The sequence below is a fragment of the Spermophilus citellus genome (genome assembly GCF_964194105.1).
Source record: "Spermophilus citellus genome assembly, chromosome: 3".
NCBI lineage: Eukaryota > Metazoa > Chordata > Mammalia > Rodentia > Sciuridae > Spermophilus > Spermophilus citellus.
The window spans coordinates 201772389-201790754 of NC_138184.1; the positions used below are offsets into that span (position 1 = coordinate 201772389).

Here is an 18366-nt window from a genome sequence, read left to right on the forward strand (position 1 = left end):
CCCCAGCCCTGTTTTTAAATATTTTTATAGTAGGTGGACACAATATCTTTATTTTATTTTTATGTGGTGCTGAGGATCGAACCCAGTGCCTCACTCATGCTAGGCGAGCACTCTACCAACTGAGCTATAACTCCAACCCTAGGAAAATAATTTATACAGTCTTAATTTTGAGATGTTCTTGGTAGATGTTCTCTTTCCATTTTGTTATTTAACACCCCCTTATGCACTGTATGAAGCAGAAACATTTTTAAAAATACAAAAACAGCCTTCAGATTTTCTATTCTCTATTGCTAATTTTATCTTTAAATAATTAATTAAAAAAGAATTTGGTTTGTCACCTAAAAGGTTTATGTCTAAAAGCAGGCAAGATGGTTTTGTTTAGTGGATTCTCTTCTTGAAAAATAAATTGCATAGCTTTCATTTTTTATGGGCCTTTGTCTCACTATATAAAGAGCATTCCGCTTTAATTTTGGTCTCCAAGCATGGCAGCATGGCTTCTCTAAGTATACACTAAAATGTCCAGGAAGGTAGATTTTCAGGCAGTGGAAGAAAATCGAGTTCAACATGGCTTTGGACCTCTTCAGGTTGTCTCTGTTATGTCTCTTTCAGCCTTTTATTTGCTTCTTCAACCATCTACTTCCTTCCAGCTCTGTTCTATAATAAAGAACTAGTTATAATAATATAATAAAGAACTAGTATAATAAAGTCCAATTTATTGTATGGGTTAACCAAATTATTCCTATCATTATAAAATTATCTAAGGCTGTAGAAATAAACTCTCCACAAAACCAAAGATTATGTTCATATCCATCTATCTAAAACATGCCATAAATTAAATGAATTTAAGGATATTTAAGTCAGCTAACCCAAGGAAAGAATAACTATACCTAAAGACACCTGATAACCCCAAGATATTTTTTACCAGACAGCTTGATTAAAAGACAGATTATATCATATATTCTTACATCTCCATATTCTACCATAGCATCTCGAGATTTCACCATGATGAAATACTCCATCCTTCCTCTGAATCCCTTATACCTCTTCATGTTCCTGATGTACACAGCATCCTCTCATATGGAAAAAAAAATCTCCCGACAAACTATTCAGAATTTTCAGCCAAAGACCAAATTGTTCTAAAAGTTTAGTCACATTCAAAATTCACCTCCTGGACTGTTCCCTCCTACATTACTCATTTCCATTTTCTTGTGACTATGTATTCTCATCCAGAGATCCATTTTAATAACTGATTGCATGCATTCAGGGCTTAGTAGCTGTATATAACTCATGCTGTATCTGCTGCAAAGCTAAGTTAACAGAGCTCAGAGTCACACTCCCTAAGGTGGTGACCTGTCCACCACATTGCTGTCTCAGAGCTTCTAGCATTCTCCAAGGCAGGTTTTGCTAAGTGTTCGCAGAATAGTGGTCAGGATTCAGACCTCTGCTTCCTGTACTCCTTATTAAAAGAAGCAAACTTATGGGCCAGTTCTAACTCAAGGATGGAATAAGGCACATCATAACTGGGGCAAATTCCAGCCAATGAGTAGAGATAAGACTTTATATCTGGCTGTATGGTAAAACATGACTTTGAAAGTGCTCTACTAGAACACCTACTTAGGGTCTGGGGTTGTGGCTCAGTGGCACATTCGAGGCCCAGGATTCGATCCTCAGCACAACATAAAAATAAATAAATAAATAAAGGTACTGTGTCCAACTACAATTTAAAAAAATAAATATTTAAAACACCTAGCCAATGTTAGCTTAAGCATAGCACACATTTGTTTAAAGGCATAATGGAGCTAACAAGAAATTTAGAATGTTGCCAGGGACAGAAATGAAAAAGGAAATGAAACCCAAACAGTAAAGGAATGAACCACTGGTGCAACGGAATTTCAGGTCCCTGTTTCAGTGCTCACTGCTACAAATTAAAGATTTGTGTCCCTCCAATTTGATATATGTTGGTAAAGTCTTGTGAAGTCCTGACCCTCAAGGTGTTAGGAGATGGGGCCTTTGAGAGTGATGAGGTTTTGAGGGTGGAACCCTCACAAATGGGATTAGTGCCCACGTAAAAGAGGTCAGAGAGGTCCTTTACCCTTTCACAGTGTGAGAAAGCAAGAAAAGAGCCATCCATGAACCAGGAAGTGGGCCCCTACTTACACTTCCCATCCTCCAGAACTGGAAATAAATTTCAGTTTTTGCAAGTGCCTTGGCCTATGGTATTCTGTTTATATTCTGTTTATCAACCCAAACAGACCAAGACACATGCCCCAGAACAAGAGTTAGTCTTATACCTTTGCCTAGGAGAAACATCCATTCAAGATAGTCTGGTTTGTTTGCTTCCCAATAGCCATGGCCTACATATGTATTTTAAGCTGTCCATGTCACTCTATGGGTAGTTTGGCCCTGCCTTTGTGGAGAACAGCTTCCTTCCTGAAAGGTGAGGCTTGGCATGTTTGCATAGACTTCACCAGCTCATCAGTTTAACTGATGCCCTCAATTTTGTCTGCAAACTTGCTAAGCTGGCACACCCACCACTCTAGCCATTCAAGATGTATGCTTAACCAGGAGGGGTCAATTGTGTGTCTCATAATTCCAGTTATACTTATTTTTGTAATTTCATAATTGTTTTTATATTAAGGAAATAAATGGGTATGCAAAGAAAGAAAACTGTTGTTTCTATGAAACACAAGTTCTGTATTTTGGATAGAATGAAAAATCGTGTCTTGAGTAAGTGTGGGTAAAGCAACTCTTCAAAGATTGAGCTTGGGGCTGGAGATGTGGCTCAAGCGGTAGCGTGCCCATCCGGCATGCGTGCGGCCTGGGTTCGATCCTCAGCACCACATACAAAGATGTTGTGTCTGCCGAAAACTGGGAAATAAAATGTTAAAAATTCTCTCTCTTTCTCTTTCTCCTCAAAAAAAAAAAAAAAAAAAAAAAAAACAACTTTGTATTAAAAAAAAAAAAAGATTGAGCTTGATGGGGAAGGACTTTAAAATCTAATATCCTAATACTATTGCATTGGGTATTAGATGTCAATCTAAGAATTTTGGAGGGACCCCAACGTTCAGACCATAGCTGCCAGTCACTAAGTTACAGAGAGTATCAGTTGATCTGGTGGATTGCTCGGTTCCCTGTTATAGTAGAGAAAGAATTTAAAGACACTTGCAAAGCAAACTGAGTATAATACAGAATCCCACAGGCACCAGCTTGTGAAATATCAGGTCTCTGAAGTGCTCTTCAGAGTCCCATGCTGTTCTCTCTAGAGGATTAACTGAGATGACTGAACTAACAGAACAAAATAAAAGTACTGCAGGGCTGGGGATGTGGCTCAAGCGGTAGCGCGCTCGCCTGGCATGCGTGCGGCCCGGGTTCGATCCTCAGCACCACATACCAACAAAGATGTTGTGTCCGCCGAGAACTAGAAAATAATAAATATTAAAAAATTCTCTCTCTCTCTCTCTCTCTCTCCCCTCTTTCACTCTCTCTAAAAAAATAAATAAATAAAATAAAAGTACTACAACATAATAGTGGAGTATACAGGCTTTGGGCAAGACAAACCCAGTGTGAATTTCATATCTGTAGTTTGATATGTATTAGTTAAGTCATGTGACTTAACTATCTCTGATCCCATTTCCTCATTTGAAAATCGGGACAATAATAATACTACATTTCTCCTGAAATTTTTGTGAGAATTATGAAGATCATATTTGGGGAGCACTTGGCACCATGCTAGATACAACAGTAAAATATCCCATTGTTTTCCCTGTTTTTATGGGCTTGTGTGTGTGTGTGTGTGGTGCTAGGAATTGAACCCATGGCCTTGTGCATGCAAGGCAAGCACTCTACCAACTGAGCTATATCCCCAGCCCTTTATGGGCTTTTTTTTTTTTTAATTGATTTTTTTTTAATGTGGTGCTGAGGATCAAACCCAGGGCCTTGCACATGCTAGGCAAGTGCTTTGTCACTGACAACCCCAGCCCTATGGTTTTGGTTTTTTGGGTTTGTTTTTTTTTTTAATTCTGATGTCTCCCTCTACCCCCAGTACAAAAATTGAACCCAGAGGCACGTTACCCAGTATTTTTTTTTAATCTTGAGACAAGTGTCTCACTAAGTTGTTAAGACTGGTCTTGATCTTGTGATCCTCCTACCTCAGCCTCCCAATTTGCTAGGATCATCTGCATGTGCCATTGTGCTTGCCTCACTGTGCTTTTTTTAAGACTTGTGTAGGGGATAGGGATGTAACTCAGTAGTCGAGCACATGCAGAATTCTGGGTTCCATCCCCAGCACCCCAAAAAACAACTGTCTAGATGTCTTATAGAACCCAGTTCTATAATTCTTCATGAATTTGATTACATAAGTGGTGTGCAAGCTGCCTGTATTTGTTTTCTAGGGCTGCCACAAGAAAATAGCAGACTTAATAGCTTAAAGAACAGAAATATATTCTCTCAGTTTTGTAGGCTGGAAGTCCAAGATCAAGGTGTCAACTTGATTTCTCCCAGGCCTCCCTCCTTGGCTTGCCTACTTGCTGGGTTCTGAGGTGGTCATTTCTCTGTGCACATGTATACCCCTGATGTCTGTTTGTCCAAATTTCTTTTTATGGACACCAGTCAAATTGGATTAGGGCCCACCTTAACTACCTTATTTTAATAACCCTTTAAAGTCCCTGTCACCAAATATAGTCAAACTCTGAGATACTAAAGGTTGAGCTTCAAAGTATAAATTTTAGGGGGACACAATCCAGCCCAAAGTATTTTTCATCACATTTGGAAATAATTATCTTCAGGAATAATGACAGGAATACAAAGTAGGATTGAAGAATTTTTAGGTGTCTTCTAATGCTATGATTCTGTAGGACTCTCTGTATTTGACCTATATAGCAAGTGCATTGATTGTGCATAGAAAATATTTAAGAACTTGAGGCTTTATGAATTTACATCTAGTATAAAATGAAATATGGTTCCTGATAATAGGCCACAAATATTTTAGAATATATTAGTGTTGAAAAATACCTGCTTCTGATGAGCTAGGAGTTAGGAGAGAATATACTTGTGGACCATAGGTATATACAAAGTCAAGTAAAATATGTGGTAACCATGTACCTGTTAAGGTAAAGCATTAGGACAAGGATTATGGGGAAACCTAGAGAAGTCCCTGACCACTCTCAAGGACCTATTTGACCTGTTTGGGAAAACACCAAAAATATTACAAAGTGAGCTTATTTTATTGCCAGTTAAAGGCTCAGTGTAGACAAGGAGGGCGGTGTGTTCGGACGAGGACACAATCATCTCTGAAGCCTGGAGTAAAGATTTTTGATCTCTTCATGACTAGCAACCATAATATTAGGAGAAAGGAAGAGGGCATCATCAAGAAAACAGAACCAGAAATGGCTACCTGCAGATTTAGGACAAATAGGAGAGAGGCCCATAAGGAAGTGGTGTGAACCATGCTCTGAGAAGCATCTCATCAAGAATAGCTTCAGAGAGTCTCATCTACCCCTGGGGTGAGAACAGGACCAGGATGTGTTCTGCCCTGTCACAAAGTAAACGCCAACATCACAACCTGAGTTGCTGGTGGGAGGGTTCTTGTTGCAGTGACTGCCAATAGAATACTCAGGACATGAAACACCCGAGTCAGGTATCACCAGCTGCTTGTGAGTGATCCTTACCATAAGTGAAAGTAAGGGTCACTTCACTGGCCAGAGGAAAGACATCACAGTTCTTTCCTCCTTTTCCCACTCACAGAGAATATTTTGCTTCCTATTGAACAATGATAATGGCAAATATGATTGAAATGTAATCTGAGATATTTCCTTAAGATCTATCTTTTTTCTTCTAGGCCTCTTTTTCGTGGGAGTTCTGATGTCGATCAACTAGGAAAAATCTTGGAGTAAGTAATCACTGTAATTAGTGTCTATATAGCATGGAAACATTTACAATGACTTTTTCTGACTTTCTTTTTTATTTATTTATTTATTTATTTATTTATTTTTCTTTTTTAATTTTTTTTATTGATTATTTAAAACATTACATAGCTCATGATATATCATCTTTCATACATTAGACTCAAATTGTGCTTTGAACTCCCATTTTCACCCCAAATACAGATTGCAGAATCACATCTGTTACATATTCGCATTTTTACATAATGCCATATTAGTGACTGTTGTATTCTGCTACCTTTCCTATCCCCTACTATCCCCCCTCCCCTCCCCTCCCATCTTCCCTCTCTACCTCCCCTGCTGTTGTTCAATTCTCTCCCTTTTTTTTTTTCCCTCCCCCTTGCCCCTCATAACCTCTTATAATTTTATGTATCCTTGAAGGTCTCCTACCATTTCCATATGCTTTCCCTTCTCTCTCCGTTTCTCTCCCCCCATTCGTCTTTGTTTACTGTAGTCTTTTCCTCATGCTCTTTCTTCCTGTTCTGTTCTTAGTTTTTCTCTTTATATCAAAGCAGACATTTGGCATTTGTTTTTTAGGGCTTGGCTAGCTTCGCTTAGCATAATCTGCTCTAATGCCATCCATTTCCCTGCAAATTCTATGATTTTGTCATTTCTTAGTGCTGCATAATACTCCATTGTGTATAGATGCCACATTTTTTTTATCCACTGACTTTCATATAATATGTTTATCTCTTGTCTTTCTTACCCCCAAGCTGCTGCTGCAGACAGTATTATTTGTGTGGTGAGTGGGGACAGGGTATAAGTACTGTTTTATGAGTCCACCATGATGTGTAGTCTGACTGCTGTGCTTTGGAGGCTTGTGTGCTGCTTGTGTGGATCTTTTTGCTGCCCCTCTTTCTTTGCTTGGCTAAGCCCCACCTCTTTGGAGCAGATGTGTTGTCTGCTCATGGTCATTTCAAACATTCCCAACAGAGGTAAGGCACTTGGTGGCTTAATAACCCATCCTTTTCCAGAGGGCTTCCTGTCCATATCAAATATCCTTGGTTGTTTTGCATTGTTTTTTGTTTGTTGTTTGTTTGTTTTGATTTGATTTGATTTCCTGGGCTATGACTGGGATGCTACACCATCCTGTTTTCTTTGGAGCACCAAATAAGAAATGAGAATCCTAGATTCTCATTCTAGATCTGTGGCTAACTAACTGCAACCTTGAGAAAGTCATTTAAAACGCCCTTTAAAAGGCTTACAAAGCGTTTGGCACGTAGTAAGTGCTTTAACAGTGTTAATGATTGTTGTTGGTATTATAATTCATCACTAATTATTCAATCTTTTTGTTTCTTAACTTCATTTGAGAAATGAAACTCTAACTTGAGTTCTCCATATGATCCTTTCTTGGTCTCAAAATTCTGGGTTCCAGTTGTTTGTTACATTGCTCCTTGATGGTTTGCAGAGCTCCGTTCACGACTGCATGTGGTGCCTGTGAGGGTCTGTCTGCTTTAATGTTCATAGAGTGTAACCAGGACATTTCTTCTCACAGCGTGCAGCATGGCATCTTTTTGGGGTTTGTGCATTTACTAAACCCCATCAGCATTGGGGTGGAGTAAAGAGAAAGTGACTAAAAATAGCAGTGATCATTGCTGTGTGACATTTTCTAGGAATCCTGGTAAATTTTATGAAATCTGAAGTCTGTAAGACTGCAAAAAAAAACAGAAGTTTATGTTAGCACTGTCTATTCAAGCATAACTGCTTAAAAGAATTGGAATAAAAATGAAACCAGACTTTGTTCTGGTAACTGGAAGCACCTCTGATAGCACTCCTCTGGTGCCAATGCTACCCTGAGTCAGAACCCAATGACTTTAAGACCTAAAAACATTTGCAAGTTTTGTCTGGTTTTTGGTTCTTGGTTTTATCTGGGGGCTTCCCAGGTCTGGGGCTGCTGCCACTCTTTGAGATGGATAAATTCAGCCTTCAAGTTGCCCGCCTTCTAGATATCAGGTCCATTGATCATTTAGTGGTGAACTTGCATATGTTCTGCCCATGGTCACTGGACACAGTTTGTGTGCATGTGACCCTAAAGAGGGAAATATGAATCCCAGCTGCTCAGGAGGCTGAGGCAGGAGGATCATGAGATCAAAGCCAGCCTCAGCCAAAAGCAAGGCACTAAGCAACTCAGTGAGACCATGTCTCTAAATAAAAGACAAAATAGGGCTGGGGGGTGTGACTTGGTGGTTGAATGCCCCTGAGTTCAATCTCCTCTACCTGCACCCCCCCTCCCCTCCCAAAAAAGAGGGAACCATGAAAGTCAGACTTTCCAGTGCCCCTCAGTTGAAAGGAAAGACACTTTGTACTGAACTCAGCTTGCCAGGCTCAGAAGACCATCACCTGCTCTCCCTTATTTAAACTACCTGGGGTTTCTGTCCACCTCCAGCACAGCCTGCAATCTTGTGAGCATTCCCTTAGTACATGAAGCCAGTGCAGTGGACCAGAAGGAACATTTGACCAGCCTGTCTGACATACTTCCAAGGGAAAGCTGGTTCCACTTTTGGCAAAGGCTTAACAATCCTAGGTTGCCAGGAGAAAAGAAGCTGTAAAGTTCGATTGTGCCTTTAGATTTTATTTCTCAGTTTCTGGCATTGTTTCATCAAAATTATTATGTTTTATTTCCTCTGAATGCATTACCTTGCCAGAGAAAAGGGACAACGCTGCACCCTAGTGTCACGGTTAAAGTACTTGAGAAATTTTTTCTATCAACGCCATTTATAGATTTTGTATCCTGTCAGTCTTTCCAGTATAAATGTCAAGTTTTTAAGGCTTATATTCAGTGGTTCAAATGGTGGAATGTGATGCAATTACTTCTTAATGAACCAATCAGGATTTCACAATGCTCATATATAGACCATAAAAGTTCATACTGGACATGAGACTGAATTTTTTTTAAAGGAAAAGCTATATTTGCATAATCTTTTTTATCTTATTTTTATTCTAATTTGTTATATATGACAGAATGCATTACAGTTCATATTACACATATAGAGCACAATTTTTCCTATCTCTGATTGTATACAAAATATATCCATACCATTTATGTCTTCATACATGTTATATTTGCATAATCTTAAAGAGAAATGTTTGTGTTTAAAGAGATTTGTACTTTCAAAAAACAAGCACTAAAAAAAAAAGAAGGCAAAAAAACAAACACTTTAAAATGAAACCATGTTTTTAGCTTGTGACATGACATTTTATCGCATTTTTAAGAACAGTGTCATCATTAAATGTAATTAACTATATTTGTCTTCATATATGTGTATGTATACACATATATTCAAAGCTGCAAACCCAAAAGAATTTTAATTATTTCTAAAAATTTCTATAATCAATTTTTAGCAAAAATGCTGCTATAAAAGAAAAACTAAAAAGGAATGAAAGAAAATTTCAAAGGATTTTTAATACACATTCTTGTTTGCCACCTCTACCCTATCCCATCTATCCAAACATATACACATTCATCTTCTTTCATAATTAATAGTGGCATTTTTGTTTTATTCTTTTTTGGTGAGGGGTGGGATGCTGGAAATTGAATCCAAAACCTGGATTCTGAGCTTATGCTCCACTACTGAGCTACACCCCCAGCCCATTCTCTTTTTCTTACTCTCACTGTCGACCTTGCTATTAAACTTTTGGATATTGCTCAGGTTGGTTCCAGTAAATATATCCATGTGCCTGTCTTTGCCTCAATAATGTGACTCTTTCAGATGCCCAACAGAAGCAGAATTAGTGTCTTGCCCCAGACACCCAGTGACAGGTGCAATGATCCAGGGGTATATATGCTCCTCCCTAGGTGAGGTCTGTCACCTGGGCTTTGATTAGGTCAGGGTAAGAAAAACAAAGCCTTGCATATCTTGTGACATTTACCACCTTATCTTCCTGAAACCTGGAAATCCTTTCATGAGGTCACCCCTTCCTAGGCTAAGTCTTAGAAAGTACAGACCAAAGAGAAGACTCTTAAAATGAACCATGAAATGGTGGCATCATTTCTAACTGGAATAAATCATTTTAACTCAGAATTTGACTGTATGTCATGTCCACAAAACTATGACTTTTTTTTAGTTTGGAGTTAGCCATTTTTGTGAGATATAAGTTCTTGCATTCTCTGATTTCCCTTATTCAAACCCACTTAACCACCTTTACATCAACTGTAAATAATATCTATATAATGTATAAACTATGTAGGGCCACTGGCTCATGAATATTTCTGAAGAATTTTAAGTTTACACATAACCAGGAGTCAAGCAGTTCCTATTTGCAGTGTAGTAATGATATATTTCCTTTATTGATGCACTTTACATTAATAACATTTTTAACTATGATAATAATGAATAATTATATTGACTGTGTGTTCTATGTGTGGGGCACTGTATTATATACTTTTTATAAATTATCACTGACCTTCATTGCAGCCATAAATTACCATCACTGTATACATAAAAATACCAAGAGTCACAGATGTCAAAACAACTTGGTTTTAGGGGGCTGGGGATGTGGCTCAAGCGGTAGCGCGCTCGCCTGGCATGCGTGCAGCCCGGGTTCGATCCTCAGCACCACATACCAACAAAGATGTTGTGTCCGCCGAGAACTAAAAAATAAATATTAAAAAAAAATTCTCTCTCTCTCTCTCCTCTCTCACTCTCTCTTTAAAAAAAAAAAAAAAAAACTTGGTTTTAGTACCAGTAAGTGAGAGGTGTGGAATTTGAACCCAGATCTACCTCTTTCCAAAGCCTATGCCCTCTTTATCACTTATTATTCTCTCTACGACTCTGATCCCAGAATGGTTTTCAGAGGAAATGTGAGTGATATTCTTATGGTTTATTGTTTTCTTGCTCTGGAATACTGTAGAGTTCTTTATAAAATAGTGTTTGCATAAAATAGAACACACCTTTTAGCCTTTTTTCTTTGTCTGATTCCAATGTGTGTAATCTCTGTTTGGGGAATTACTCTTTAACCAAATGGGTGTATTAATGAAACCATAACAGAAAGCATGTCCTCACTGAGGTGTTCCATCAGAACACAAAGAACACTCGTGGGCATAAAGGAAGACTTTTTGTACCCATGTGGTCTCCTTTGAATCCAGCAGGTCCTGCTTTGTCAGTATGTTAGGGTTTGCCCTTAATATATGCCCCATTTCTACATCATCTCATATTTTTAATCTGCCAGAGTAATCCTTTATCTCCTTCCAATGAATTTTACAATTTTCCTATAAGCTTACCTATCCTCTCCTTTTAGATGATCACCATATTGCAGTAGGGCAGAGACAAATAGTCATAAAGTGAATTTCTCCTGGGGAATCTCTGTCCCCAGTGCCTATCTCAAGAGCTTTAGGAAACAACTTGGCATAGCAGCTAATGCTCACATTCACGTGTTCTTTCCTAGTGTAATTGGACTCCCAGGAGAAGAGGACTGGCCTAGAGACGTTGCCCTTCCCAGGCAGGCTTTTCATTCCAAATCTGCCCAACCCATTGAGAAGTTTGTATCAGATATCGACGAACTTGGCAAAGACCTGCTTCTGGTAAGTTCATGCAGTTCTGTGCCCTGGGATGGTATTATTCATACTGAGCTCTGGGCACAAGAATCAGTTCAGCAAGGGCTACAGCCATCACAGCTGGCTGCAGTTTTTTCATGGGTTTTGTGGATTTTGATTCTGGAATGTCCTTCTGATCCACACTCTGAATAAAATCTGTCATCTTTGAAGCCTTAGAAGCTTCTGGATTTGCTTGGGCATATACTTGTTTAGAAGTAAATATTATCTTTCCTTGTTTAAAGTTCGTGCTGCTTTAAGTAACTTGTTTGTCATTTTAAGGTCCCTTTTCATAAATAGTAACATCTTGGGGGAATGTTTTTCCAAAGGAACCAAGTAGCAAAACTCCTTCTGGGACCAATTTCTTAAGTATTTAACATGCCATGCACATGTAAAATCCTTCAGACTCAAACTCATGATACTTGGTGCTGTACCTAAGTTTCTGAACTCAAAGGCCAGAAAAATAGGTACAGAAGAGTATACCTATTGGGAGCTTCTCTTGGTGACAGAACCCAGTCAGTAACGGGTATATCCTTTACCTCCTGAATTAAGAGCCTCTGACATCTGCTTCAGGCTGTGGTCAACTTCTCCACAAGAAGCAGCAGCTCCCTGGGGCGTGTTTTCCTCATGGCAGTAGGTAGATGCTCCCAGAAGGCAGGCGAGAACATATAGTGCCCCCAAAGGCCTAGGCTTAGAAGAATCATCCTGCCACAGTCCTCTTTCCACATTCTGTTGTCCAAATCAAGTTACATAGCCAAGGCCAACTTGAAATGGAGGAAGGATTACCCCTCCTTTGGAGGGAGAAGAGAGAAGAAAGGGAGTATATGCGAAAAATTATCCAGTCTATCACAGTATTCGAGTCTTGGTTAAGTTATGATTCTAAAACCTCATTTTGTAAGTAGTTATTTGGCAATGAAATTAAATTTTTGTGCAGAAGCAATATTATTACACAAGATCTTTGAGTTAATTCTCATGCCAGCCTTGTTCCTGAAATAGAGGAGTAATAGAACTTAACTCCTTTTTCTAACTATAATTCTGTAGAACAGAATATATCAAGAGTTCCCCTTGGAGTTCTCACACACACCCTTTTTTTTTATTGGTTGTTCAAAACATTACATAGTTCTTGATATATCATATTTCAGACTTTGATTCAAGTGGGTTATGAATTCCCATTTTTACCCCGTATACAGATTGCAGAATCACATCAGTTACACTTCCACTAATTTACATATTGACATACTCATGTCTGTTGTATTCTGCTGCCTTTCCTATCCTCTACTATCCCCCCTCCCCTCCCCTCCCCTCCCCTCTTCTCTCTCTACCCCCTCTACTGTAATTCATTTCTCCCCCTTCACACACACCCTTGTTTGAGTAAGGAGCTCTCCTTCCCTCCATTCTCTTCCCAGCTCTTACACTATCAGTGCAGCTGCAGGAAAGGGCTTCCTCCCAGATTATCCTCTAGGGACATCTCTTCCTATCTCACACATATTCCCACAAAGCTTTTCTCTTCTCTCCTATGTCCTAGGGGGACTGCTTTCCCCCACCCCTGCCCCTAATGCAATTGCCCTATCTTTTCCTCCTTGGACTGCAGAAAGAGAGACTCAGACTCAAGAACTTTGCCCCTGCTTTTCTGTCCTTTGGAAGAGCAGTCTTTGCAAAGCTTTTCTAAAGTTGTCTATTAGAGACAGTGAATCCATTCTACACACAAGCTCCTTTCTGGATTGTACTCTTTTTTTTTTTTTTTTTTTTTTTTTTTTTGGTGGTGGTGCTGAATATTGAACCCAGGGCCTTGTGCATGTGGATATACCAACCAAGCTATATCCCCAGCTACAAGCTCCTTTCTCTGCCTGCCATTTAGCTCTTGATTCTTCAGAAGACCCAAAACTGAAACTGGAATCTGCAGACTGATAGGGAGCTTAGGATAAATAAGATTTCAGGGGACTAGAGAATTTGCCTGAAATTATATATAGAATTTTCTATTTGTATGTACCTTTCTTTTTTATTATTTTTAGTTGTAGATGGACACAATACCTTTATTTTATTATTCATTTATTTTTTATGTGGTACTAAGGATTGAACCTAGTGCCTCATACATGCTAGGCAAATGGTCTACCACTGAGCTACACCCCCAGCCTGTATGTGCCTTTCTTTAAGACCAGTAGCTTTCAACTATTAATGGGGTCCGTAATCTAGTCAGAACATAAGGAGGACTGTGAGCAGGAACCCTAAATGAGTGGGAAAGTCTGCATAACCATAAAAATATTAAGTCTTTGTATTACATAGAGGTCTTGAAATTTATAGGCATTACAGAGGCCCACTTCCCTTCAGTGGGCATTGCCTCAAATGGTATGCTTCTTTGTGGCCTGTGGCTCCTGGGACAATGGGCAGGTCCTACTCATGGTAATTAGTGCTTGTCACCAGGTAGGTGTTCAGCTTGGTTAAAGGAGAAAGGAGTGGAGGAACAAAATTACATGTGGTTGAAGTGGAAATGAGACTGACATTAGGGACTTGGTTGACAGTTTGGGAGCAGAGGTTCATCTGTCCCTCCTTTTACCTTCTACCTCAGTTGCCTAGCCAAACTGACCAGACCATTTGACTCAGACCAGGTAGTCCTTAAGTGCAGGGACCAGCTCATTTGCTATAGTACTCCTGTGCTTGAATCGTCCACCTGGAATAGACTTTAGTGACTTGAATTGAATCTTATAGGTTCCTTGAAGGGATGCTGCTAGCCCATGGGGCATCTTGCTGAGAGTTAGAAAGAGGGCATCCTTCCCCTGGGTGATGCAGTCCTAGGGCAAGTAATAGAGACCTAGATTTGAACCCCTCCACTAGGGGGGGCTTGTTCAGTAATTACCTTTTACACCTCCACCACCTTGTTCAGTAATTACCCTTTACACCTAAGTAGGACACCTCATCTGTTATCTGCACATTGACAAACCCTGGGCCAAGGCAAGGTGATAGGGTAAAGTTCCTGACTATAGAACTAAGTTTTCTAGAAGAATCTCAGCATAAGTAAGGCTATATACATACTACAAATATAATATTAACTTTGGGGGTGCTGGGGATCAAACAAGCTAACAAGCACTCTTCCACTGAGCTACACCTCCATTTTTTAAGGAATGTGGAGTAGTCTGGAGAGAAACCATAGGTAAGCAACATACCACAGACAACCAAAGGATGTTGTCTTTTCCTTCAGGGCAATTTATGCATTAGGGGCACATACAAGTAAAGTACTGTCTACATATTATGTAGTGTTCCTTGAAATAAATATTCATTCTTATTATAGATATACTTAATACGTGACAGTGAATAGAGGAATAACTATGTAAAGCATATTATTTACACTGATGTTTTATATCCGTCAATTTCTTTTTCTTTATTACAGAAGTGCCTGACATTTAATCCAGCCAAAAGAATATCTGCCTACAGCGCCCTGTCTCACCCATACTTCCAAGATCTGGAGAGGTGCAAGGAGAACCTGGATTCCCACCTGCCGCCCAGCCAGAACCCCTCAGAGCTGAATACAGCCTAAGGTCCCCGTGGCTATCTTGAGCTGATCATCTGGAGAATACCCTTAGTGGCTGATGGGTCCCCCTGAGCAGAGCTATTGAAGGTCACTGTCTGGAGGCTTTCCAGCTGCCATCTTCTGGATGGGTTCTGCTTCTTCAAGGAAACCGCCTAGTTTACTGTTTTGGAATCAATGCAAGAGTGATTGCAGCTTTATGTTCATTCATTTGTCTGTCTGTTTATTTCAAGAACCTGGAAAAATTCCAGAAGAAGAGAAGCTGCTGACCAATTGTGCTGCCATTTCATATTTCTAACCTTGAATGCTGCCAGTGTGAAGTGGGTGATCCAGGCACAGCTGAGTTATGATGTAACCTCTCTGCAGCTGCTGGGCCTGATTTGGTACTTTTGAGTGTGTGTGTACATGTGTGTAAGAGAGATTCTGTGATCTCTTAAAGTGTTACTTTTTGTAAACGACAAGAATAATTGAATTTTAAAGACTCAAGGTGACCGATAAAATTCCAGGCGCTGTTCACTGAAGGTGATTCACCAGAATGATCTTCTCAAATTAGAAAGTTGAGCCTATGTCCTCAGCATTTCTGTTCTGGCCAAAAGGAGTAAATTTGTTAGCAGTTAAAGATGAAGTTTTAGACACACAGCAAAAAGGAAGAAAAAAAATTCTAATATCCTTTAAGAGACCTGTTTTTTAAAGCATGCATTCTATTTACTCTTTTGAAACTGAATTTACTTGTTGTAAGTCTATTTTAACCTTCTATATAGTATCATGCTTTACTGTTTCTTTTGAAAATATAAGCTTTTTATTACTTGCTATAGATTTAGGGATTGTACCTCGAATAGGTTAAAAAAAAACTAGAGAAAACCTTTATTTTCTGGTTTGAAATGTCTTGACTTCTTTTTTGGTTTTCGTTTTTACTTAGTTTTTGTTTTTAGGAATTTGTCAAAACTGTTTCCTGTTTGGATTTGGAGAGTAGTTCTCTCTGACCAGGGACAGAGATACCATTTAAATTTTCTGTATCTATTACACTGTACTTTTCACTATGCACTGCCTTATTTGCAAAGTGTTCATCTTATCTATCTCCCAGTACCTCTCATATATATTTCTCCCATTTCATAACTCATAACAGATGCCAAAGCTGTTCCATGCACCACCTGCTTGCTTGCTTTCAATGAACCTTTCATAAATAGGCAGCTTCAGATTATGGTTTATGGCCTTGATTCTGCAATCCTAACAGGACCCCATATGTTCTTGATGCAGTCTTCCTACCTGGCATCTGCTTGAGTTACCTAAGCAGTGAATAGGATACTTGTTCCACTCTGTCACCAGCACACAGATTGCTATAAACTGTTACTTAGTGTTTTACATTTTTGTAGAATTTATGCTTAGTGTAATTTCTGAGGGAATGTCTTTAACTCTTTTTTAGAGCTAGCTGTTAATATTCTAAATAATCTTTGTCTCCCTCCTCCAGGCCATGCTTGTTTCCAGTGCCTTGTGCTCACTCCTGCTCTCTGCAGGACCAGGCTGACCTGGGCATTATAAACAGCTCTTTTTCTCGAGATGCTTTCTCTCTCATCCTTTGTATCCCATACCACCTCTGCCTTCTCTATAGTTTGGTGCTGAGAGAACTTGAGTAACCAGAAGACACAGAAAGCGTCTTTGGAGAAGTTCTGCTTCCTGTGCTTTCTGACTCTTTGAGGACATGCAACAAACAGCTAGATTATGTTGAGAGTTAGGCTTTTCAAGGACTGGTCATTGCTTTGCTCAGTAGAAAGTGTTTCAAATGATGCTTATGCATTATCAAGCTCACTGAATTCTTCCCAGCTTCATATTATTATCTCATAGGAAAGGGTAATGATAACCTAAGCTTAAGAACATAATTCCTGAACAAGAAGAACATTTAGGAGATGTTTCTTCTCAAAAGCTTTTTGGGGATAGAACTGTTCTTTTTTAAAACATACATTGTTTAACATTGTTCTAGTTCAGTAGCTTTAGGAACAGGAATGTTTTCTAACGCAAGGTAAAAAAGATGGGCTAAGCATGGTTTATACTTCCTTCCTGTGACAGCATTAATGATGTGTTGTCACCACTGTAAATGCTTGAGATATAATGAATCTAGGAGCATTCTGAGCAAGGTATATTCTAAGTCTTACCTGGAAATTAGTTCTGCCTTTGAGGTTCAAAAGACAAAAGACATTTTTTTTTCCTGGGGCCTAGAAATTTAATTTTAAAATTCACTGCACTGATTCACCATGACCTTTTCTTGGTTGGTATCCATGTGTTAAAGTGAACATAACTTGACTCTTTGCTTTTGCAAAAGTTTTTTTAGTGGTTCCCTCAAGAAAAATGCAGCTGTTCTGAACTGGAATTTTTCAGCATTTTTAGAATTTTAAATGTTGGTGAGCTCAGTTTTTATTTCTAGCATCTGCTTTGGGCTTATTTATAAGTAATGTTTGTAAAGAAAAATTCAGACACATTTTGGCACTAGATGCTTTGCCCATCACCCTCTGGTGGCACAGAATGAAAGGGCATCTCAGCTTCACAAACTCAGTTAAGTCTCATAGTTCTTCCATTGCCATAGTGGTTGCACTTAGGCAATGATTCTCTTGTTGTATGTCTTTACACCCAGGCTCACCACTTCTAAAACCCAGGTACCCGATGAGCAGCTTTGCCATTAGGGCCTTTTTTGAAGCATACAATAGAATAAGAACCTAGTGAATATCGCTTATTCTTCTGTAACATGGCTTCAGACTTCTTTCCCAAAAGCTAGGCAGTGGTTAACTGAAAAGATCATACTGCCCCAAGAAAGAAGCTTATGGCAAGAAAAAGTCTCAGATTTGAAATCACGTTTTGAATATATACTAGAACTAGTGTACATATGTATGTGCCTGATAGCTTCTTGTGAGCTGTTGTTATATGGAGTTATAACAACCTCAGTATTAAAAAAAAAAAAAGAAACATATCTGTTTATCATAAGCTATCTCATAGCAAAGGGTAACCTAAGCTCAATAACATAATTCCTGAGAGCTTGTAATAACTCATTGGGTTGGAGCCTCCCACTTTGTCCCTCTGAAGAGGCTGGAAACTCAAAGAGAAAGAGCCTCTCTGGAAGAAAGCTTGGGGCCATTTCAGCCCCCTGTATTCTCAGATTTTTCCCTCAGGAAGCACACACTGTGAATGGCAGGTTTTTCATTTAGCCCCAGGTGATTTACTAAAAATAGTTTAAAATTATTCAACTAAGAGTAGAATCTCGGCATGTTAGTTTCCAGTACAAATGAAAATTTCAGAATGCACAGATGTTAAGATCTTAAAGAAAATGTGTTCCTTTTAATAGAAAAATATATAGTTTGATTCTAGAACATAGTACTATCCATTTT

At 39.0% G+C, this 18366-nt stretch overlaps 1 protein-coding gene across 4 annotated transcripts in view; it reads left to right on the forward strand.

Moving 5' to 3' along the window:
* Window positions 1-15278, forward strand: part of CDK6 (cyclin dependent kinase 6) — a 208188-nt gene extending 192910 nt beyond the window's left edge. For all 4 annotated transcript variants that reach the window (XM_081288444.1, XM_081288446.1, XM_081288445.1 and 1 more), the window contains exons 6-8: window positions 5837-5887; window positions 11325-11460; window positions 14855-15278. In XM_081288444.1, the coding sequence (XP_081144570.1) occupies window positions 5837-5887; window positions 11325-11460; window positions 14855-15001 (334 nt within the window). In that variant the 3' untranslated portion in view covers window positions 15002-15278. The remainder of the gene's footprint in view (window positions 1-5836; window positions 5888-11324; window positions 11461-14854) is intronic.
* Window positions 15279-18366: the final 3088 nt, after the last annotated feature.